This window comes from Fonsecaea nubica, assembly GCF_001646965.1.
Source record: "Fonsecaea nubica strain CBS 269.64 chromosome Unknown Scaff5, whole genome shotgun sequence".
NCBI lineage: Eukaryota > Fungi > Ascomycota > Eurotiomycetes > Chaetothyriales > Herpotrichiellaceae > Fonsecaea > Fonsecaea nubica.
In genome coordinates, this window is record NW_019173678.1 from 384,454 (window position 1) to 407,328 (window position 22,875).

The following is a 22,875-nucleotide window of genomic DNA, read 5'->3' on the forward strand; positions in this document are numbered from 1 at the left end:
AAGAGAGAGATGGAGAAAAAGTGTGCTCTAAGCAGAGGTGCATGTCGAACCGGGGATTGAGATTAGCTGGAATATCCACGACCCTCTCAAGTCTCCAAGCAAAAGGAAGGGATGTTGCTGTACATACTCGAGACCGCAAAGCACTGTGGCCCAACCTGAAAAAATTCCACCGATACGAACGTGGAGAGCGATATTACTATTCCAAAGAGGGAGAGAGAATGAAAACGAGAATCATCCAGTACAGATAATCTCACTCTTCCAAAGTCATCGTAGAATCACCGTCATGACACTACAAAATCTAATGCGTCGACAGTCCCCCTTCTATCAACCCATCTAATACTCTCTATACCCCTGTTCCGGGTCGTCGAAATACCACGCATTGTCCTTCCCGGGCAGCTCCTTGGTCGAGAACCCATTGCCCAGGTACTGGTACCTATTCTTGGTCAGATACGTGTAATCCCAGTCCTCGTACCGGATGTCCTCGAGCATGTGGAACCAGTGGATGCGGCCGCCGGGGTGCAGCGCGACGATGGGCCCGTCGACGGTGCCGTTCTTGAACCAGCTGCGGCAGGGGGTCGCCCAGGCGGTGCGCTTCATGAACTCGGTGATGTGCTCATTAAAGTCGCGGATGGCGTCGGGCTTGGGGCTGACGGACTTGATGTTCTGCGTCTGGATCTTCTTCATGAAGTTGATGAAGTATTTGGTGTTGTGCTCGATGATGGGGAGGACGGAGCCGTGGCCGACGGGCGAGTTGGGGCCGAGAAACACTAGGTTTCCGTGTCAGTAGATCATATCCTCATCGATGGTATACCTTCACGGAAGGGGAAAAGGAATTGGGGACGTACTGAAATAGTTGGGGAAGTTTTCCGTAGCGACAGAAAAGTATGCCTCTGGTTTGCGCGCCCATTGCTCGGAGAGAACCTTGCCTCCCCTGCCAGTGACTTTGAAGCGTGGGAAGAACGAAATGTCGAACCCGGTGGCGCAGATGAAGACGTCGACCTTGATGACTTCGCCCGTCGTCAACTTGATCCCTTCAGGTATGATCGACTCGATATGGTCCGTGACGACGCGGACGTTGTCGGCAGTCAACGCCTCCAAGTATCCGTTGCCCGGGGTGGGACGACGACAGGCGACGCCGAAATCGGGAATCATGGCCTTCATCAGGCGCTCGTCGCCCGCAAGCTTGGTCTTCATCTCGTTGACGGAGAAGAGTCGGGCTTCCTCTTGTTCTTGACTTCCCATAATGACCTGTCAATGTACAAGATATCAGTAAAAACTGCTGGACTCCTCTGCCCCATATCGGAGTGAAATTTCGCTTACGAGCTTGAATCGGTGGTTCAGTTCGCTCTCTATCGATTTCCGGTACTCCATGTACTTCTCAGGATTCTCTCGGAACTCCTGCTTTTGCTTCTCGCTAACTGTCAAGTGTTCGTACAGACGAGGTCAGCACAATGCTCGAAGCAGCGAATATCATGGATGGGATCACTGACACGCAAAATTGGACCCGCCTGGGCCAGCATGGTTTTGTGCAAACCCAGCGGTAATCCATGTAGGGGTGCGAATAAACGTGGTCAGAGACTTGACCTCTACAGTTCCCGATATTAGCTAGACACATATATAGCATCTCCAGGATAAGGACAGAGCCACTCACTCGGTTGAATAGTAGGGATAATCTGCACCCCTGACGAACCACATCCAAGCACAGCCACTTGTTTGCCCTCGAGAACATGGCTATCGTCCCAGGCCGCACTGTGTATAAGGGCGCCCTTGAAAGAATGCAGTCCGGGTATATCAGGCCACTTCCAATTGCTGGAAGTTGGCTGTTTTAGCAAGGTATTCTATCAAACGGAGTACGGGAGTAACTCACTTCAAGATTCCACAACCATTGATAAAGATGTGACCCCAATCTTCTACTGTCTCCCCAGTAGATGTGTCCTTGATCTTGATGTGCCAAATCCCGGCTTCTTCGTCCCACTGAGCCGACTGGACATAGTGATTAAGCTTGATGAACTTGTACAGTTCGTACTTTTCGGCAATGCCCTTAAAGTACTCAAGGATTTCCTGCGAGGTGGAATAGCTGGAGCAGCCAGTATCAGCACTTCCGCAAACACTTCGCAACCAGTATGTTGCTGCCCCTTACAAATGCGACCAGTTCGGGTTTGGTTCCCATGTGAACTGGTAGTTGTGCGAGGGGATATCACAAGCACACCCGGGATATCTGCGAAGACAGATCAGCAACTATCCAGGAAAGGGTAGCGGCTTGCATGGCTTGCCTGTTTTCAAACCATGTCCCGCCCACGTCGGCGTTCTTCTCGTAGATCATGAGCTCGTAATTCTGCATGTGCAACTCCATGTGGCGCGCCATGTTGAGCCCGCTGGCGCCAGCCCCGACCATGACGACTCGGAGGTGTCGAGGCTGGCCCAGACGTTCCTCTGAGACTCGGTAGCCCGTGTCGGTCTCTTCATAGAATCCGGAGAGGTGTCGGTGGTCATTTGTATCTATTGAGCCCATTTTTGCGATGCTGGAGGCCTACTCTGTTGTCGCCGAACAATGTTCAAACCAGGAGTATTATGTCCGTTTGATAGGGCAAAGATGTGGTTCTGGGCAAATGCACACTATATCGTATACTATCCGTCCCACGACGAGAATCGAAGTATTCGCGATCGGAACTTTGCCGCGAACGACATGGTCACGCCACATACACCATAGCAGACTCGTCCAGGTCCGATATTCTTGTTTCTCGCTAGGGGAGCTTGTTCCCCGTTTGAGAGGAAGTATTTGGGAGGCGGTCCGTTTCCGTGAACTCGGTGTCGCCATGGATGTACCGTGCGTGGTTCACGCCGTAGATGCTGTGGGCTCGGCAACCTTCTGCCGAGTCCGTTGGCGTCGTGAAGGAGCTGCCCACCCACTCCGGAACGGGCATGGATCCATGATCTCGGACGAAAAGGCGGGGGAGAAGGGGGTCCATGTTTCTCCAACCGGTTGCTGTGTTGGGGTCTCGCCAGATTGTACCGAGTATTAACTTGTCAACATATGTGGTGTACTGCGAGCCAACAGAGAGCTTGAATAGATATCCAGGGATTCGCTAACAGCGACGACGACGACGACGACGACTTGGTACAAATGCCGTCCAAATACTCCGAACTCGGTAAGCCGACGAAAGAATGGGAAGAAGTACTCCAAACCAACCTGCAACATGTAACAAACGTATCGAGACACTGAAAATCTCTAGTTTTACGCGAACCACTTCGACGATGTCCCGGTCCTCGTTGGCACGCCCGAGCACATGCGAAAGATTATGGTGGAGCTGAAGAAGCGAGCCCAAGCCCAGGTCCCACCCATCATAGAAGGGCTGAAGGTCAGAGATGAGCAGATACCGACATCTGACGGTGCCTCTATAGCCCTGAGGATTTATCAGCCAACATCGGGGGAAAATCCAAAGCCGGCTGTCTTCTAGTAGGTGTCCCATCGCGCCAGAAATGGTCTGGTGGTGGGCAACGAGGCTGACAAGTAAGCGTCCACGGAGGTGGCTGGACCCTTGGTGATCTCGAGGGCGAGGATTTGACCTGTCGGGCCATGTGTGTGAGGGCAGGAGTAGTGGTTGTCAGCGTCGACTACAGGCTGTGCGTATACACTCACCAGATTCCTGCTAGTCTCTGACCCAATATAGTGCTCCAGAATACCCGTTCCCACGAGGCACCGAGGATTCTTGGGAGGCATTGAAATGGGTATGACAAGTGTCGACGATGTGACCATGCCAATGAACTGACAAAGGCAGACGATAGACAATCACGGCAATCTGGGAATCGACGTGAACAATATCGTCATCGGAGGAAGCAGTTCAGGGGCCCACACAGTACGTGCTCACTACTCAGCTTCCCCCTCTAATACATCTATGCGGTTGCTAATGAGAGTTTACTCTCAGACTGCTGTCCTTTCCCACCGCGTCAAGGATGGGCAGCTCCCTATCAAAGGCTCGATCATGCGCATCCCGTCCGTCTGCCATATCGATTGCTACCCGCCGGAACTGGGCCTTCACAGCCTCGAAGAGCTCAAAGATGCGCCGCTCCTCTCCAAACGCTCGATGGAACTGTTCTACGGCTACCTGAACCCACCGGACCCGTCCCACCCAGAGGCCTCTCCTCTCCTCAATCCGACGTTCAAGGGCCATCCCCCTACCTACATGCAGGTAGCAGGGATGGACCCATTACGTGACGAGGGTCTGGCGTATGCAGACAAGCTCCGGGCAGCTGGGTAAGATCATTCCTCTGCTGAATTCGTTCGCCCGGTGTCGTTTTCTAACTGATATCAAGCGTCCCGGTCAAGCTCGATGTGTATCCGGGTCTTCCACATGCTTTTGGGTATTTCCCCAAGCTCACGGCAGCGAGGAAGAACGCCGAAGACCTGATAGCTGGGATCAAGTGGCTTCTCGGAGGTGCTCAATAGAAAACATAGTCCTTGACACTTTTGGGATTCAAGGTCGAACTCTGCCATCAATAAGGACTCTAGACACGACTTGTGAGAGAGGCTTGGAAGTTCCCCGAGGCCGTGCAAGGCTGAATATCTATCTATCGATGTCGTTGTAACCAGTGGTTTCGTGGATGCCATGGGACAAGAGTCGCCCTTGATATCCCCCGGGATTTATGCCCACGCAGATAAATGTCCTTTTCCAACCAGCCTCAAAAGCCCGATCGCTCAGCCACATATCTGCCCACTAAACAGCAACAGCGCAAATTAGATAAAAGCGTCTCAGAAATCGAGTCAGGGTGAAAAAAACGCCACAACTCACCCATCAACGACAAGGCCGTGACCGTACATGAAACTGCTCAAGTACGACATCAGGTAGACGATCGAGTTGCCAATCTCCTCGGGCGCGCCCAGCCGGTCGGCGGGGATTCTCCTGAGGAGCTCCCTGCGAGCGGCGTCGTTCAGGGTCGGGGTGAGTAGAGGGGTTTCGATGAATCTGCAAGCAAGACGGATGACCTGGGTCAGCGCACACGCTTCTCATACGAAATAGCAAAGGGCGGGGTGAGGGTAGTCTTGGTTTGAATTACCCTGGGCAGATTGCGTTGATTCGGATCCCTTCTCTCGCGTAGACGCGTGCGTCCTAGAAGCACGGACGGGTCATAAGTACATGGTAAACGCATAACCAACCGCGATGATACTGCTTCTGGGAAGGGGACTAGGAGAAATGATATAGAATCATGATCGAGACCAACCGTCTTCGTGAGACCCATGACAGCGTGCTTTGCCGCACTGTACACCGTGACGGGGCTTGTGCCAGACGCGCCCATCAAGCCCAGTATCGAAGCGACGTTGACAATGACCCCTCTTGCCCCAGGGGAGTATGGTCTTCGTGAACTGCATTAATACATGTGCCCTTTGCCAGATAGAGCGACATGTCTGGACATACCCAATTGCGCGAAGATCCTGCTTCAGCATCGCCTGAATCTCCGCCCGCTGGCAGAGCCAGACACCGTTCAGATTGACGTCGAGAAGACGCCGCCACTCTGCAAACGCGACGTTTTCGGCCCTGCCCATCGGGCCAGCCACGCCGGCGTTGTTGACGGCATAGTCGATGCGTCCAAACGCTGCCACGGTCTTCTCGATGGCCTCTCTCACTGCATCCTCGTTGCTCACATCAAGCTCGATCAATATGACCTGCACGGCCAACCCTTGGGCGACAAGGTCCGCCTTTGTCTCCTCCAACCTCTTCGTGTCCACGTCCCCCAGGGCGAGATTCGACACGCCGTGCTGAGCCAGGCAGACGGCCGTGGCGCGTCCGATGCCTTTGTGAGTCGTTTTTTTAGTACTGGGAGTGCCAAAGCCAGACCATCAAGACAGACTACATACCAGAGCCGGCACCGGTGACAAAGGCAGTTCCTCGGAGAAGCCCTGACATATTGGGAGAATGGAGTTGGTGACCGATCGATACAACAGACAAATGTTTCAGACAGGGGGTGACTGGGGTGGTAGTTTGAAAGGAGTCTTGTCCGAGTCAAGTTCAAGACACAATCATGTCTATACTGATGTACACTTATTAGACAGCGGGATCGAATAGGTCAGCCACGGGCGCTCGGGTCGCCAATCGTTAATGTGTCTGACTACGAAGAGCTAAGGCAGTTTACTACCGGGACTGATGGATGTTCAACAGTACCGGGTCTCTCTCTCTCTCTTGTTAGCCGTAGGTACATTTACTTCTCCGTACGTGGGTGGTTCGATATCAACACTCTCAACTCAGTAGATGAACGGCCCAGTTACATATTTTGTAGTCATATATACTATACCATACTCCTCACGGCTGTATTGAAGTTTAAAAAAGGGGCGGACTGATCTGTCCCTCGCCGCAGCTATATGGCAAGAACGGTCTCGAACCCAGTCCACTGCTTCTGGGCCTCCTTACACGCCTGCTCGTAAACATTCAAACCCGCAAGATAATTCAGCTGCTCCCGTTTCTTGCCTGGGATATTCGCCCCCATGTACCACGAGTTCGTCAGTGGGAAGAGTGTCTTCTCGTTCATCTCCTGGATGTCGGCTGCCCACTTCTCTGCCGCGTCTGGCTTGGCCTCGATGGTCAGAATGCCCTCCTTCTTCATCTTCAGGATTGTCGAGACCACCCAGTCGCCCTGGACCTCGACGATCGTTGTGCCGTTTGCCAGAGCCGTTGGCGCTATCGAGAAGTCAGTACTCACCCAGTCGAAGAACACAGGGCAGGTGAGTAGGTGGCAGACATACCTTGAGGGCTATAGACCATAAACATGTTCGGGAAGCCCGGACACGTCATGCCCAAGTGCGTACGCACCCCATCCTTCCACCTCTCCTTCATGTCGAGGCCATTCACGTCTCTCAAGCCCATATCCGTGAAGCTGCCGGTAATGGCATCGTAGCCCGTCGCCAGTATCACGACGTCCAGCTTACGATGCTTGCCGTCCGTCGTCACGATCCCGTCGCTGTCAAACTTCTGGATCGGCGTCTCCTTGAGGCTGACAAGGTCGACATTCGGCCTGTCGATACACTCGTAGTAGTCCTGTTCCAAACTGGGCCGCTTCGTCGCTATCGGGTGGTGCGGGATTTCCGGCGCCATGATCTCTCGTTTCCGGGGGTCGCTGATCCTCGCCCGTACCTTTTTCTTCCAAAAGTCATACATCAAGTCGTTCGCCTCCTGGTCGAACAGGACGTCACGGAACCCGCCGATCGAGAAGTTGAACCCACCCCGAGCCCACAGCTCTTCCCAACGTTTCTCGCGTTCCTCCGCGGAGAGGTCTTTCGTGCCCTTTCCGTCCGACCAGTAAGGGAGGCCGGAACGGGACTCGCGGCACACCTTGAACAGATGGTCGTAGATGGATTTATATTGGTTCTGTTCTTCGGCCGACATCTTGCGCTGATACATCGGAAACGCCGTGTTTGGCGTCCGAATGAACACGGTCAGGTTAGCCGCTTTCTTGGAGACTTCTTGTGTGATCTGCAGCCCCGTAGCACCTGGGGGGATATTCCCATTAGCATTCATCATCTTTCCCTTACACCAAGCGCTGACGAGTACAACCAACCTTGTCCGACAATTGCGACGTCCTTCCCAGAGAAGTCAAACTCCCCTTCAGGAAACGCCGCCGCATGCAACAGGACGCCCTTGTAGTCCTTGAGACCCGGGAAATCCGGAAAATGCTTCTTATACGACGACCCGACGGCCGCGATCAAGTATCGGCACCTGACGGTCTTTCCCTGCTCCGTCTTGACCACCCACTGTTTGGCATCGCTGTCGAAATCGCACCCAACAACATTCTGCCCAAACGCAATGTGGTCGTACAGTCCAAGCACGGTCGCCACGTGGTCAAAGTACCTCCGCAGCTCCTCGTGTCCGGGGAACCGCTCGCTCCAGTTCCACGTCTTCCACACCTCGCGGATGCTGTACTGGTAGTAAGGGGTTTCCGAGTCGACTCTCGCGCCGGGGTATCGGTTGTAGTTCCAGACACCACCCAACTGATCGCTTGCCTCGAGGAGCTTCGCGTCGATCCCGGCGTCGAGGAGTTTGTACAAGGTATACAGACCGCTGAAACCTCCTCCGACGACCAATGCTTCAAGCTCAAGATTGTCCGAGGCCCGCCAGTCACTTGGCGCCGCAATTGAGCCCATCTTGAGGATTGGGGAAGAGTTACCTTTAGAATACTAGGAAGGCCGACACGTGTTCAGAAAGTCTTGATGGGGGACAAAGTGAAGCATTGAGAGAGGCCCTCACCACGAATATGTCTTCAAGTTTAACCCACTGTTTAAGTCAATTTGTCTGGACAAACCCTCCCGGAAGCGGCAAGCCACAAGGGCGTCCGCTCCGCGCATTTGGGGCCCCGTCCTACCTTGTCCTGGTCAGAACCTACAAGACAGATTCACGGAGTTGCGTGGGCTGACAGAATATCTGTGTTGCGCCACCGTATCTCGTCTCTTTACAACGCAACTTCTCGGAAAAGCGACTACCGGGTCGTTGACCTACTCAGCCAATCGCAGCTTTCTGACTCGAAATGGGGAACGGAGCGAAGAAGGTGGCGAATGAGACGAAAATTCCTCGAGATTGAGATAGCCGAGCCGAGTATTCTGGCCAATCCTCTCTCAGCAGCGTATGCCTCCAGATAGAGGATATCATGGTGGTGCTCATACAATGATAGTCTCCATGTGCGAGGATTTTAATGTATTGGATATGCACCCGGGCCTAGCCTGCACAATCATACGAGTAGGACTCCGTGGATCGAGGTATAATTTGTGGCATAGTAACTGGGTGTCGTGATTGTGGACAGAATAGAGAGACTAAAACATGAGGAGAGGAAGAGTGGTCAGGGAAGGAAGAAACTTGTCGAATATGAACTCGATGTATATGGCAGATTGGGTTCCGGGTACAGCACCAGGTAAGTACTGGCTTGCAGCATTTGGTGCCTCAGACGCAACGCTGTATGAGGCAAGAATTGGTCGCCCATGACCATTCAAAGTCGCAGGTTAAGCTGCCAAGTTGTGGCAGGTCAAGGTCACAACACCGGCTGGGGTGGAGGGTCAACACATTTCTATTTCACCCTAAGCATGGCTTTTTAACTTGGGCCACAACAGCCCTCTCGCATTAGCGCCAAAGATCCCTTTCCTCGTCTCCTCGTCAAATATCTCCGGTGCCCGTTGATCCAAGATGCCGCCCAGTCGATACACAGCCTCGGCCTTGTAAAAGGGATAGTCTGTCCCGTACAGAAGTCGTGAGGGCTCCGTGAAACGCAGCAAGCCGTGTATCTGGTCCGGGAATGGGTAACCTGCGAGGTCGAAGAAGAAGCGCGTCTTGAACAGGTGCTTGACGTCGTCGCTAGTGATGGGCATGCTGGGGCTGACCGTGCGCGGCGTGTATCCAACACACCGCTCGATCACAGGTGGTAACGCCGCGCCACAATGAGGAACGACGAATGTGATGGATTGGTATCGCGCCACAGTGCCGGAGAGGATTAGGTTGCTGACTGCCCGGGTGGTGTCGAAGAGGAATTCGAGCATCGGCCGCGGATACTGGGTCAGGGGTGCCACCGCTTGAGGGGCCAAGCCGTCGGCAACGGGAAGATTCACTCGACAGCAGGTCGGATGCATAAAAACCACAGCACGCCGCGAGTTCAGCCTCTCAAAGACCCTGTCCAGAGCCGGGTCGCCTAGGTAAACGGCGTGTGCATTCGTCATGACCGCAAAGCCCACCGCCCCGAGGTGGTCCAAGGCATAGTCGATCTCAGCCAGGGAGCCCTCGATATCAGGGAGAGGCAGGCTTGCAAAGAATGCAAATCGGTCTGGGTGCGCCGCACAGATCTCGGCAAGGTCCTCGTTGGTCTCGCGAGTCAGCTTGCGAGCAAAGGCATTGTCCCCAGGCTTCAAGTGCGTGCCAGGCGAGGTGATGCTCAATATGCTTTTCGAGATCTTGGCTTTGTCCATAGTCGCCAAGTGTGCCTCGACAGTCCAGTCCTGGAATTTGATCCATTGTCAGTCCACCCACTGGTCCTTCTTGGAGCAGCATTGGGTCTCCTCAATGGGCGGTCGGTGATGCATGGGTTCTGCTTCAACGGCCTGTTTGCTTACCTGTACCATCGAAATACCATCAGTGTCGCCATAGCCCAAGTCCACACAATGCTGCCGCCACCGAGCTGGAATGGCATGACTATGGGTGTCGATGCGTTCCATTTTTAGCCGTATCAGCCAGATCAGGTGCCCTCAAGCCTATTCGACGATACTGGTACAACGAACTGGTCTTTTTTGGCTAGTCTTTGAAGTATCTCCCTCTTGGAACCAAGAAAAGTAAGCGGTATCCAGACCCAACAGATTAAAAGCCAGACCATGGCGGTTGACCCCGATATACATACCTCAGCAATAGTGGGTTATTGCTTGGGAAAGTCCATCCAGCTTACACTCTTCTGGTGTACCGAGTATAAAGATGCGATTGCTGAGCGCCAATCTCCGACACGTGGGACTTGCCTGGATCCACTCCACCCGTGGATCGTATAATGAAGGCCGAACTCGTAGATCGAACACGGCTTGTGCGAGAGGTCCTGTACGCTCTCGTACATGTCCCACTTGTATGTCGGCAATTTGGGCCCGGATATGGAGTACTATTCGCTCTATCCGAGGTATTGGGAGCATTTTAAAACACAAAGGATGGGAATGAAGTCGTGTCGTTCGCAAGCTGATCGTCATCCCAGTCGAAGATACCAGCATCGAACGAGAACAGATCCTCCGAGACACCGGTACCTCCTATCTCCACGAACCGGAACTCCTGCGGATGTGCGGGACTGGGGTACAGCAGCCTCGCCAATTCCGCCTCCTGCTCAGGGGTGTGTGCCGTTGCGACGGGTCTAGACCGCGTGAAGATGGCGTCTAAAAGTGGGCTCAGTAGTCTTTCGTAGATGGCCGCATACGCTGAGACTTCGGTCCAACCCTGGCTTGAGATAGTGAGCAAGTTCGAAGTGAAGAGCTTTGTCATCTCAAAGATCTCGTTGGGGGTAAACTGCAGGGCAATCGCCTCGAAGTTGTGTCGCAAGCAGAAAAGCACCACCAGGGCCATTTCAAAGGTGTGGTGAGCCGCAAGCCATGGGCGTGGGAAGTATCCTGATGTTATCTGTCCCCGGCAGCTCTTGGCTGCGGAGCAGGCAGCCTCGAAAGCGGTGGACATGCTCGTGGAAGACGGTAAAGGCACGCGAGAAGAAGGTCGGTGCAGCATTACGAGGCCGTGCATCAACGCAAATTCGGTCCATCCGTCGTGAGGAAGATCGGACTGATACCATTCCCATAGTCGTCGCTCAATCACTGCCAGCCATTCTTGCCATGTCTGTTGGGGATCCAGCAGCCTGCTTTGAAAGTGGACTTCAATGATGGTGGATTGCACTCGTCTGTACTCGATCCAGCGAAGGGCCAATTTCTTGGTTTCCTGACCCTGGTGATCGAGGCCATGTGAAGTGATACAGCGGTCTTCAAGCATCGACATGACGCTCGTGTCGATCGCCGGGTCCGGAATCGATAGGGGTCTCTGGAGCGCCGCACAAATGGACCGATCCATACAGTATGCGGCCCAAAATATGCGCCGGCGGAGATCGATAGTCAAGGGGTCCAGACCTATACTTTTTGACACTTCGCGGTGTAGGCCCAGCTCGAGACAATTGCGCATGGCGAAACCGCTGAGAATCCACACATTTCCCAACTTTGGATTGATGGATGCGTACTGCAGAATGAGCAAGGTGACTTGAATCCAAGCCATGTCGGAGGGATACGCCGCATTCTGGGAGAGGTGCCGAATGCCTTCTTTGAATAGTGCTTCAGAGAACGCCATGCATCGTGCGCCTTGCCCTACCTTTGCACTGCCCAAGGTTGTTGACACGGAGAGAATCAAGTAAATGACGAGGAAGTCGTAGTCGAGCTTTACTGTCCGTGAGCAAGACGCACCACCTTCAGCCCGCGGGATCTTCGCAAGTACGCGGTCGAGCTGTTCCCATATTGTCGGCTCGTAGAGGAACGGGTGAACGGGGAGCATGCGTTGCACGTATTTTTTGACCAACGTGTGGACGACGTGAGGCGGGAGGCTCATTAATACTGACACGTCAGTCTCCGGCTGGCTGTCGCGATTCTGGGCTGGCGTCTTGCTTTGGGCCTGCTCCTTCGCCTCGGGCGAGATAACCAGCGACGGCGTGAGACCCATGCGGACGCGCCGTACAACGTCTGTCAGCGACGGACCAACTGGTAACGTCGCGTTGATCATCGACTGGATTTCAGCGCAGGCAATGACTCGCTCCTTTGTCGCGTCTCGGGCAACCGATCCCCTCCGCTGGTGACAGGATGGATCCGTAGGGGGACTATTTGTCGCATGTTCGACGACTACAGGGTGATCAGAGATCACCATCTCTAAAGGAGAGGCATGCGATGGCTCATCGATCATAGCATCCGTGGCAAGGAAAGAAAGATTTGTGACTGAAGGTTCAGTGCCACCAATCTCTTCTTGGTTGTCGGCGTCAACGCAACCTAGTTCCGCCAATTTCAACTCATAGCTGGCAATCTCATTCTCAAGGTGCTGTACAATGCTTCGGGGAATGGCAGCGTCCCGCGCTGAGTTGAATCCCCTGCATTCCGCGCCCACGGCGAGGCACTGGGAGCATGACGGTAGCTGTCTGTCGCACTTTGCACATAATTCATGTCAGTCCAGACGTATAGATTCCAACGATCACTAGCTCCATCAACCATACAATAAGCAACTTGTGTGGCGTACCTTGGATTTCCTCTTCCGACACCTGACGCACGACAGTACGGTGCGCCTACAGGCGGCAGTTTTCGGTGACGTTGACATGGTGGTCGAGGTTCTCCGACCCATGGGTGCGGTAAGCGTACAAGTGCCTGGCATCTATTACATACTCGGTCCACATTTCCACAGTTGCAAGGAACCTACCCCTTGAGCAGCTCCGCGTCCTCCCTCTCTGTAGACAGAACTTCTTCACGCGACGTCCTGGTCCAAGGTCCACAGCTTTCGGATTTTTCGGCTCACTGGACTCTTTTCGAGGCCCGCCCGAACTGATAATGGTCGCCGATTAGGCAGCTTGAGGTGGTATATTGACTTTGTAGCATGATAATTGTTTCTCAGGGGGTCATATGGGAATGGCGCTTCCGAGTTAACTCTGGTACGAGCACATCGGAGATTCACGATGTGGACGTGGCTTGGGTTTCAGGTTGACGGCAAAACGGCAAGATCGAGGACGAATTAAGGTTGCCCACTCTGCATCCACTTTATCCCAATCCGGAAATATAAGCGACTAGTGTAGATATCTTACAGGTGATTGGTCAGTCCTTGTCACCGTTATCAGCCACGATACGCGTCTGTCGAGAATGTCCGACGCTTATATTTCGCTGGGAAGGGCCGAGGGGCCAACACGATCGCGTTTCTCCTGAACCCATACTCCAGACGGTGTGGGCGCACCTGTACGACAATATCGACTTTTTCGGCAATTGGCACGGTTCCCCATTCCAAGGTGGTTCCATCACCTCTTCCCTGTCAATGTTCGCCCGATCATCGTTCGACGCGACGTTGGGTGGGTTAGATCGCACCACTGGAACGTCGTCGAGTGGGCATTGTATTTGTCCCGTGTTTCATTTCGTACATCCCCAATTTCATATATTATTGGCATGTATGGCTCCAGGCTAGGATTAGAATCTTGGGACACTCGTTTCTTAGCCATTCGCGTCGCCGTACATAGGGTGGACCCTCTCGTTTGTTTCCCATGTGTCTTTGACCGCTGCATCAACTGCTGGAGATGGACTTCTCATCCGTACCCCTGCGAAAGCAGATCGAGCGGAATGCAGATGACAGGCTGAAGGTAAGGCACTTCTCCCTGGCCACCGTACACCACCTAACATGCATCCAGATCATCGTGGTTGGCGCTGGGCTTGGCGGGCTGGCGACGGCTATATCATGCAGGCTTGCTGGCCATGAAGTCACCGTGCTCGAATCCGCAACCGCAATGGGCGAGATCGGCGCAGGTCTCCAGACGTTGGCGAACTCATCCCGAGTCCTCATCTCATGGGGTATGGGGGAACAGCTCAGCCAATGTGCCACGACGCCGCGACTGTGCAACATGATCGGATGGCGAGGCGAGACGATCTCAACATGGGATATCCACAAGTCTACGCGCGAGGAATGGGGAAGTCCGTATTGGGACCTGCATCGCGTCAGCCTGCATCAATGTCTCTGGGACAGAGCGGTGGAACTCGGTGCCGAGGTGCGGGCCAATTCACGAGTCACCGATGTCAGGATCGCATCGGACGGAAGTCATGCGACGGTGGTTGTCCAAACCGGCGAACAAGAGGTCCACACTTGCGTGGACGCCGATCTCGTCGTCGGCGCGGACGGCGTCAGAAGCCACTGTCGGGATCTTCTGGTTGGCAGAAACGACCCTCCTGCTAAATCGGGCGATATGGCGTACAGAGTGCTCCTCAACACCGACGATATGCTGAAGGATCCAGAACTGAGAGATTTCGTGCTGGATCCGCAGGTCAACTACTGGATCGGACCCGAATGCCACGTCGTGTCGTATGTCCTAAGAGGAGGTAAACAGTTCAATATGGTACTCCTGGTCCCCGATGATATACCGGACGATGTTGTCACGCAGGAAGGGAACGTCGAGGTCATGCAAGCTTTGTTCAAGGATTGGGATCCCAGGTAAGGCAAGCCCTGTAGCTGCAGCAGGCTCCACCCGGCCAGCAGTACATATGCACGTTGGAGCAACCACTCACACTCAACATTAGAGTCCGCAAAATCCTGTCCACTTGTTCGCAAGTTAAGAAGTGGCGCCTCTGTACCCGAACACCCACCCCGAGTTCCCCATGCTGGTACCACCCCAGCGGAGCGTTTGTCCTGCTCGGCGATTCCGTCCATGCCACTCTCCCTTACCTCGCCAGCGGTGCCGGCATGGCCATCGAAGACGCTGCGGTACTAGGCCTCTGCCTTTCACGGATAACCTCTGCCGCCACACCCCAAGAGAAGCTACACGCCCTGAGAGTGTACGAGATGTGTCGGAAACCACGCACCCAGCGTGTCGTCGAGAAGGCATACGAGAGCCAGTATCTGTATCACCTGCCAGACGGCCCGGAGCAGAGAGAGCGGGACCAAAAGATGAGGGCATTTGAGGACGCATATCATACTCAAGGCCATGGAGCAGTGCCCCAGGGACTGAGGCAAGGGGATGATCCGTTCGCTTGGAGAAGTGGTGGGGTTGGAAAGTGGTTATTCGAGTATGACTGCGAGCTGGATGTAGAGAGATGTTGGGCTTTGCTTCAGGTAGAAGCAGATGCTGATACAAGGCTTGCTACTTGCTCAGACTCGCAGAAACTCCGCTCGGGCCTAGTGACCAGTGCACGACTGTAGTGGACAACAGACATACATCTGGCCGTGGTCGAATTATTTGGTGCTTCGTATACATAATTTACACCACAGGAGTCATTTAGAGACACACCAATATTTTCTCAACGTAGTATTCAATGGATGCTCGTGAAAAGCAAAGCACAAGAACAAGAAGGAAACCAAAGAAAATGTGATACTATGGTTTGAATTTTGAGTCCTGTGCAGACGACTGTGGTCTATTACTTCCTCTGCTGCGGAGACATCTCATACATCCATGTACAGAATATGTATATTTTAGTATAACATGGTACTGAAAAGATATCAAACATACTCTCGATCTCTTCTTACTGTCCAAGAACCCCTGCAACGTTTCCCTCAGAAAATCCCTCACGACCCATGTTCAAAGACTTATCGCCCGATGTACTTCAGTTCCAGGTATCTCAAACCGGGGTAAATGACAGCTGTCCATGATGCAGCTACGGGAAGGCCGATCTAGAGAATCAGAGTTAGTCACGATGCTGAAATCAGACAGGAAAATCAACACTCGCAGAAAGGTGTGGACAGGAGACTTACATCGGCACCATCTCCGATCAAGGAAGCGATCGGACCCGTGTAGTAGTCTTGATCCATGCACAGGACAGCCCCAACCCATCCGATCACGAAAGTTGTAAAGGCGGCAAGCCCAATTGGGAGAAGCTCGCGAGTATTCCAGGCGCTCCAGTCGTACCAGCCGCGTTTCCTGCGGAAAAGCAGTTCCTCTTCCAGTGTCATGGTGATCCAGATGATGGTCCAGTACCCGATCAGGGACAGGAAGTTGATGAAGATCTGAAGCAAGTGGGCGCGACCCGCGATGGCCGTCACAGTGAAGATGATGGTGGAGACTGTACACCAGAAAACACGGGGTAAGCGAGCAAATCGCGGGTCAAGCAGCTGGAATGACAAGGCACCGGCGTAAATTCCTGCGACGTTGTTGGCGACGATTCCCAAAGCCAGAAGGACTGCGCAGAATTTGCCGAACTGGTTCAACGGCGCGAGGCCTTCGACGTACAACGCCCCGGCGGACTTTGCAAAGGCAGCTTTCCATGCTGGGTTCTTGGTTAGGCCACTTCCAAGGCCGATACCGATCAACTCGGGGAACATCTTGCCCAAAGCGAGACCCACGGTCGTCCACAGGAAAATTTGCCAGCGTGAAGTCTTCGGGGGAAAGTAGACGAAGAAATCACACGCACACGCAGACCAGCCTAGGGCACCGGAGGCGCTGAGGAAGAAATAAGTTAACTGGTGGCCGGAAAGGACAGAGCCTTCGCCTGCACTAGCCGAGCTGGTGTCGAACAGCGGGCCAGCCGTTCCAACCATGATGAATAGGATACAGACTTGTGGAAGCCAGGCATATCTGAGACACCGTCAGTATACACGTCCGGGATGTGTTGAGATTGGACCACCACAAACCTCTCATAGATATGGAACCACTGAATTCCGAATGTGATGATGAGCCAGGTTCCCAGTGCTGCAACGATAACGCCGACAATGACAGTCATGCCTCCGCCATTAACAGCGGACAGAATTAAGCCAGCGACCAGACAGTCAACCAGACCCCACCCGATCTGGACGACAACATTGAAGAGAGCGGCAAGTCGAGATGGGTACCATCCCATTGTGTAGCGTGCGTTGACCTGGTGTCCATGTTAGTTCCAACGTTATATAAAATCAAATTTGGAGGAAGTTGAAGGAAGGAGGCATACTAAAGTTCGGTTACCAGACATTGGTCCGAATGTACCAATATATGCGGTGCACATGGCACCAAAGATGTTTCCAAAGGCGCAGATACTGGTTTCACAGTTAGCGCGTGCACGTGTCTTGAATTCCCAAGTGCCAACTCTTACAGCATCGCGTCCTTCAAGCCCAGGTCGAACTCGATCGGCCCAAGAACCCCAACTGTCATATTGTTGGCAGTACAGTTGGCCGAGAACCAGACGATGCCGATTTGGAAGAAGTCCCTCATCGTAGCCTTGCGTTGACGACCGGACTCCGGCACGCGTTCGATGCCGCGAGCTTCCACGCGGGCGCGAGTTTCCATCCAGTTCGCGAACTTCTGCCACGAGGTTTTCGGGCCGTCATTTCCAACGGCGTCCACCGTCCCCAGCTCTGCAAATGATGACTCGGCAGGGTGTTGGTCCGCCTGCATGGACAATTTCTCTTCGTCCGCGATCGGCGTCGAGGACCCCGTGGCATCCATCTTCACGGAGGACATAGCTGTCACCAAGTTATCGCGAGATGAAAACTGAGCAGGAATCGCAAACAGCAAGAGCCTCTTCCGAGAAGGAGACCTGTAGAATGGCCATGCCCTGGACTTGTAATATAGAAGTGGTAACTCTGCAAAGAAAATGACTGAGAGTGTTGTTTAGTAGCTTATCTGGGGATAGGTCGTGAATGTCCGAAGCAACCACGGTGCGGAGGCTGGAGGAAGTCTTGTTCTAGGATTCTTCTGCACTACTGAGCAACTCCTGACCGCCCAGACCGTTTGTGCTTGAAGCGCGACTCCTTCAATGTCAGTCGACAGATTTGGCACCATGGGCCTACCTTGCAGGTTGTTAGACAGTAGTCATGGTTATGCATTCAGTCAAAAAGGGACGGGCGACTGGGTTTCCCCTAGACGCGCTCACCATCCCTTGCACCAATGAAACATCGAAGGGCTCCCATGGACTTATCTTTTAGCTCGGCTGCCAACCGAGATAGGGTAGATAAAGGAGCATTGGTGATAAGCACCGATCTAGGACATTCGCGAAAGCTTGGCAGGTCGAGGAGTGCTTGTTCTCCCATGGTCCTGGCGCGGTTCTCCTACATGTCTTTATAAGACAAGAGCGGCACTGGCGCTGAGCTTCGACAGGATAGAGTTGGTAGAAGCAAAGTATATTGCTGTTGTCGACGGGCAAGAATTGCGAACGGCATGGAGAGCGGAGGAAAAACGCAGCGAGAGATTCAAGGGGGACAAAAGAGCCAAGAAACCTGTAGTCGGCAACGTTTCTTAATCCGTGTTAGTGTCTTCACGTGACTGCCGGCCCGGAGAGCCTGGTGGGGTTGGCTAGTCCCAATCAGTCTGATATCTTGATAACTTGATAACCAAGACACTCTGGTATGAGTACCGATGAGAGTATCTTTGTTCATTACTCATGCAAATACACGGACAACTTCTATCACGGAGATGAACAGACTTTTGTCCGGGCGAGAACCGCTACAGACTCATGGAGGAACTAGACTACGCGCTGCAGTCGCTGCCGTCTTGTCAACGGTGTCGGCGGCTGAGGAAGAGATGTGATCCCCAAATGCCGGCCTGTCGTCTTTGCCAGAGTGCAAAGGTCGACTGTACCATTTTCGATCACGCACTACAGCAGACGTTGTCACGGAAGTACGTGGCTCTGACTCTGGCACAGTGAATGATTGGCCCTGTCTCTGACTTGAGTTAGGTATATCCAGTCTCTCGTCACACGCCTGGACAGCCTCAAGGCAAAGTACGCCACCGTCACACAAGGGGCAGATGCAGGCCGACAAGACCTTTCCGAGAACGTTCCAGGTGGCTTGGAGGCGCATCCAGTGCCAAGAGCCTCTCCGTCTCTCGCAGAATCAATAGCCGATACTGACCTCGGGGGAGACTTCAACAACCATTTTCCCGTCCCCAGCGTCAATGGCTTGACGTCCCGATTCTACGGTTCAAGTTCAGTATTTGCGCTTGCAGTTGAGGTTCTCGCGCTGGCCTCCGACAAGAAGCTCTTCACGCCTTCGGACCCGTTGGAGCCTCTGCTTTCGCCACAAGACGGCCATGACCGAGACTTGGATGCCGTGGCCCCCACAGCGGTCTTTGATACGGGAAGGGACTTTGTCCAGTCCCTTATCACGGACTACATGGCGTCCATCAACGTGATCCATCCGTGCATCGTCGGGACTCACCTCGAAAAGGACATTGATCGATTCCTGGCCACGAGCGGAGCCCTGGAGTTCGACGCAGAGAAACTGCAGCGGACCGAAAAATACCAATGCTTCCGTATCGCCATGATGTGCTCCATCTCCTGCGCCGCCAAGGCACGGCACAGTCCCAGCCTCGTAGCGTACGGTAATCAGTTCTATGCGCAGGCAGTGAGGTATGTTGAAGAAGTCACGGCCGAGGTGTCACTGCAGTCCCTCGAAGCGCTCCTCCTCCTCGTGATTTACTGTCTCTTTAACCCCCGCAAAGGCAATATCTGGAAGATTCTCGACTTTGCCTGCCGCTTGAGCATACAGCTGGGCTACCACACTGAGCAGGGTCACTCGGCATTGGAGAGCGAAGATGAAAAGACCTGGAGGCGAACAGCGTTCTGGAGCCTCTACTCCATCGAACGGTTGGTAGGGCAATGTTTCGGTCGACCGTCAGATCTGCCCACTTCTATCATCACCACAGAGTATCCGACCGTACTCACAGACCCGACGCTCTTGGACGAGGAATCGAGACAAAAGGCCTCGGCTGCTCAGGGATTTCATCTCATGTTCCTTCGATCAGAGATATACACGGAGATATACCTTTCGGCCAGCAGCCCGCTTCCACAGCCGAGCTGGTTCCTCGAGCAACAGGCCGCGTTGCGACAATGGTACCAGAATCACAGCCAAAGACCCTACATCAACGACAGTCAGAATGTCGCAGGGGTGAGCGAGGTCACACGCGACATCATGTACCACTCGTCGGTTCTCTTCCTCTTCCAGCGCCATCTTCTCGAGGCGCTTGGCGCCGTTCGGTGGAACAACGATCCATCACAACAGAGCTTGACCCGGTCGAACCCCCCTATGACCATCAGTTCGGAACCCTACCACTCCTCGAAGATTCTGCTGAGGCTGTACACCCTCATTATCCGCTCGACGACGACATCCAAGTCCCCGGTTTCCATCTTCCCCATCACGTTCCTCGTCGCGTACTCGATCTTCCAAGCAGGTATGACACTCATATCCTACGCTCTTCTCTCTCTCGAGCCCGCTGCTGCGGTTGTCGAGATCCGAACGCCCTCCCCTCTCACTCCCGAAGCACACCGGGACGTGGAGATGGGGAGCAATGGAGAGCCGAAGCTCGACTTCTCTGACCTGCTTGGTCTGTCCAACGACTGCCTGGTACTCCTTTCCTGGTGCAAAGAGCAATGGCCCGGTATGGAGGGCATGGTGGACGCCTTTGCTAGATGCAGTGCAGCGACAATACCGAAGGTGCTGAGGACATGAAACATGAAAATGATGAGATCCATTGCACATTTCCTCAAAGGAAAGAGATAGCACAGATCACGGCAAGGCCAGCAACGATAAGGAATATTTGGAGGAAAACGGTCCCGGTAAGTCATAAAATCCCTCGCTGGGATGAATTCATCGTCCTATAAGCCTATACCTGTATGCGTGGAGAGACCAGGCACCCAAACGCCTCGTCCATGCTTTGCTATTTCCAAACTCCCGACTAACAATAGATAGGTGATCAACAAAGAACAGGTAACGCGACCTTGTATCCAATATTTACATGACGATGAAAGCGTTGGCCAACAGCAGGGTATCGAGCGAGCGATCTTGATAGAGATCCTGTCGTGCGCGATACTTTGCCAACCTGCTCTGTTCCTTCGTCATGGCCTTGGTGCCCAGAGCTTCTTGCCGTTTCCCTCGCCCAGAAGAGGTGCGGACTCTGCTCTCGAATATCGACGACATGCTCGAGCAGACACTGTCGGTTGTGCTGCTGCGCGAGATGTCCGAGGTGACGCTGCTGCAGCTGTCTCGCGAGGAAGACTCGATTCTCGAAGCCAGAGTCGAGTCCGGACCGGTGATGGTGATCTCGACGGGCGGCTTCGTCATGGTATCATCCTCGTCGCCGAAGCTGTCCCGGGTCCGGTGCATGCGCAGCGAAGGCGCGGATTGAGAAGAAGTGTTGGTGTGAATCCTCCTGGGGAACATGTCGTCGTCGAGTGGTTTCGGATCACAGCTTGAGCTGCGGCTCGGGTGCGCCGTGTCCAGCGTCTTCATCTCGCGGCACGGTCTGCCCCGTCGGAATCGCGACCACCAATGCCTCTTCTTGCTTGCGGTCTTCTGGTCGGAGTGCGCTGCCATCATGGCGGCCATGCCGGAGGATTGACCCGCCAGATTATCGAGGGCCTGCATCGTGGTTCCCGTCGTGCTTGAGACGATGACAGGTGCAATGGACATTGAGAGGACCGCTGCTGACATTGTGCTGGATTTTGTCAAGTCGAGAAAGCGCGATTAAGAAGTTGAAATGTATGATGTGCGTGTTTGTGTGCTAGCGCTTCCCAAGTATGTGTCTTGGTCCAAGTTGCTGTTCTTGTATGTCTCTTGATTGATAAAGCTGGATGACTTGTGTTGCTGAATGACTCGACACACCAACAGGTCTATATAGACAAGAGGGCTTCTTTATACCAACTCACTTCACCAACACGAATATGCTCAGCATCCACACACTCTCCCCCTCACAACGAGTGACTTTCCACCCCATGTTTCTTTCTATAGAAACATCCACCCCTCCGCACCGTTGTTTTGGTGTTGTAGTAGTATTGTATGAATGAGAGATGTAGCGTCAGAAATTCAAAATCACCCATGACGGTGATGATGAAAACGGCCTCAAGGCCTAGACCCGAGACCCAGAACTTGTCACTACACTGTGTTCTTGTTCTCCACCTCGTTCGTAGAGTTGCCTGATCCAGTCACATTACGCTATTATTCAGGCTAATACCGCGCAGACTGCGCCATACCGTCGCGGCTGTTTCTTTGGAAAGGTACGCGTTCGTCATTCCTTGTCAGGTGGGTGGAAAAGAAAAGATGCGAAGGGGGGTACTCGATTAGAATTCCGCGGGGAGGTTCATGCTACCGTAGGCGTGTAGGTACAGCACCTGCTCGTCGGGATATTGCGTAGGAGGCTGTCTGACAACACAAGTGGGCTGTGTTTTTGGCTTCTTCGGGTGGATGTAACGCACAGAAAACCTAACAAGTACAAGATACCTGTAAAATGTCAGCCAAGGTATCAAGGCTGCCAATAAAACGCTCAACTCACTCTCAATATAGGTGAGTTGAACCCAATCAGCCAGAGGGCCAAGCACTCACACGTCCAGTAACTTCCCATTCGAACTCAGGTCAAAAACTACAGAACCAGTCAGACTGCGCCAATCATCTGAATCCGCGCAACTGGGCAAACTAAGCCTCTTGCGAGAAGTTCGAAGCGAGCGAATAGCATGGACTCTAGCATGCGAGCTGAATGGGGCTCAGATGAAAAGGAAAGTCTCTCTGTTTTCAACCAACGCATGGCTGAGTGGTCTGTGTCGAAGGTTCCCGGGAAGATCAGAAGCCTCACCAGCCTGAAGTCTCCAAATCTTCCCGGTTCTAGACCTTCGATTCTTGACAACTCCAGACTCCATTTTTGCCAACTAAGCATGCTCCCATAAGGTGCGCAAGACTTTGTATCATCACATTCGCACAGACCCGTCATTTCGTCTTGAATGTACAT

The 22,875-nt window shown here is 53.5% G+C and overlaps 10 protein-coding genes across 10 annotated transcripts; 3 read left to right on the forward strand and 7 right to left on the reverse strand.

Annotated features, from left to right (window-relative positions):
- Positions 1-333: 333 nt before the first annotated feature.
- On the reverse strand, positions 334-2,512 carry AYO20_01318 (hypothetical protein; the record flags this gene model as incomplete). Its single annotated transcript, XM_022639624.1, has 8 exons — positions 334-767; positions 846-1,248; positions 1,321-1,418; positions 1,491-1,586; positions 1,652-1,809; positions 1,868-2,077; positions 2,141-2,238; positions 2,300-2,512. The coding sequence occupies 8 exons, from the start codon at positions 2,510-2,512 to the stop codon at positions 334-336; spliced, it is 1,710 nt and encodes a 569-aa protein (XP_022504460.1).
- An 81-nt stretch (positions 2,513-2,593) lies between these two features.
- Positions 2,594-4,447, forward strand: AYO20_01319 (hypothetical protein; the record flags this gene model as incomplete). The annotated part of the gene is made up of 7 exons (XM_022639625.1): positions 2,594-2,689; positions 3,080-3,175; positions 3,234-3,457; positions 3,672-3,729; positions 3,780-3,857; positions 3,927-4,255; positions 4,315-4,447. The coding sequence occupies 7 exons, from the start codon at positions 2,594-2,596 to the stop codon at positions 4,445-4,447; spliced, it is 1,014 nt and encodes a 337-aa protein (XP_022504461.1).
- Positions 4,448-4,786: 339 nt separating this feature from the next.
- On the reverse strand, positions 4,787-5,903 carry AYO20_01320 (hypothetical protein; the record flags this gene model as incomplete). Its single annotated transcript, XM_022639626.1, has 4 exons — positions 4,787-4,964; positions 5,012-5,362; positions 5,415-5,790; positions 5,855-5,903. 4 exons carry the CDS (start codon positions 5,901-5,903, stop codon positions 4,787-4,789), a joined length of 954 nt encoding a protein of 317 aa, XP_022504462.1.
- A 448-nt stretch (positions 5,904-6,351) lies between these two features.
- Positions 6,352-8,131, reverse strand: AYO20_01321 (hypothetical protein; the record flags this gene model as incomplete). The annotated part of the gene is made up of 3 exons (XM_022639627.1): positions 6,352-6,671; positions 6,737-7,480; positions 7,549-8,131. 3 exons carry the CDS (start codon positions 8,129-8,131, stop codon positions 6,352-6,354), a joined length of 1,647 nt encoding a protein of 548 aa, XP_022504463.1.
- Positions 8,132-9,055: 924 nt separating this feature from the next.
- On the reverse strand, positions 9,056-10,180 carry AYO20_01322 (hypothetical protein; the record flags this gene model as incomplete). Its single annotated transcript, XM_022639628.1, has 2 exons — positions 9,056-9,964; positions 10,079-10,180. 2 exons carry the CDS (start codon positions 10,178-10,180, stop codon positions 9,056-9,058), a joined length of 1,011 nt encoding a protein of 336 aa, XP_022504464.1.
- Positions 10,181-10,637: 457 nt separating this feature from the next.
- On the reverse strand, positions 10,638-12,827 carry AYO20_01323 (hypothetical protein; the record flags this gene model as incomplete). The annotated part of the gene is made up of 2 exons (XM_022639629.1): positions 10,638-12,629; positions 12,750-12,827. The coding sequence occupies 2 exons, from the start codon at positions 12,825-12,827 to the stop codon at positions 10,638-10,640; spliced, it is 2,070 nt and encodes a 689-aa protein (XP_022504465.1).
- A 958-nt stretch (positions 12,828-13,785) lies between these two features.
- Positions 13,786-15,395, forward strand: AYO20_01324 (hypothetical protein; the record flags this gene model as incomplete). Its single annotated transcript, XM_022639630.1, has 3 exons — positions 13,786-13,848; positions 13,897-14,690; positions 14,777-15,395. 3 exons carry the CDS (start codon positions 13,786-13,788, stop codon positions 15,393-15,395), a joined length of 1,476 nt encoding a protein of 491 aa, XP_022504466.1.
- Positions 15,396-15,779: 384 nt separating this feature from the next.
- On the reverse strand, positions 15,780-17,622 carry AYO20_01325 (hypothetical protein; the record flags this gene model as incomplete). The annotated part of the gene is made up of 5 exons (XM_022639631.1): positions 15,780-15,863; positions 15,945-16,764; positions 16,821-17,044; positions 17,114-17,198; positions 17,255-17,622. 5 exons carry the CDS (start codon positions 17,620-17,622, stop codon positions 15,780-15,782), a joined length of 1,581 nt encoding a protein of 526 aa, XP_022504467.1.
- A 991-nt stretch (positions 17,623-18,613) lies between these two features.
- On the forward strand, positions 18,614-20,606 carry AYO20_01326 (hypothetical protein; the record flags this gene model as incomplete). The annotated part of the gene is made up of 2 exons (XM_022639632.1): positions 18,614-18,777; positions 18,836-20,606. The coding sequence occupies 2 exons, from the start codon at positions 18,614-18,616 to the stop codon at positions 20,604-20,606; spliced, it is 1,935 nt and encodes a 644-aa protein (XP_022504468.1).
- A 282-nt stretch (positions 20,607-20,888) lies between these two features.
- Positions 20,889-21,587, reverse strand: AYO20_01327 (hypothetical protein; the record flags this gene model as incomplete). Its single annotated transcript, XM_022639633.1, has 1 exon — positions 20,889-21,587. One exon carries the CDS (start codon positions 21,585-21,587, stop codon positions 20,889-20,891), a length of 699 nt encoding a protein of 232 aa, XP_022504469.1.
- Positions 21,588-22,875: the final 1,288 nt, after the last annotated feature.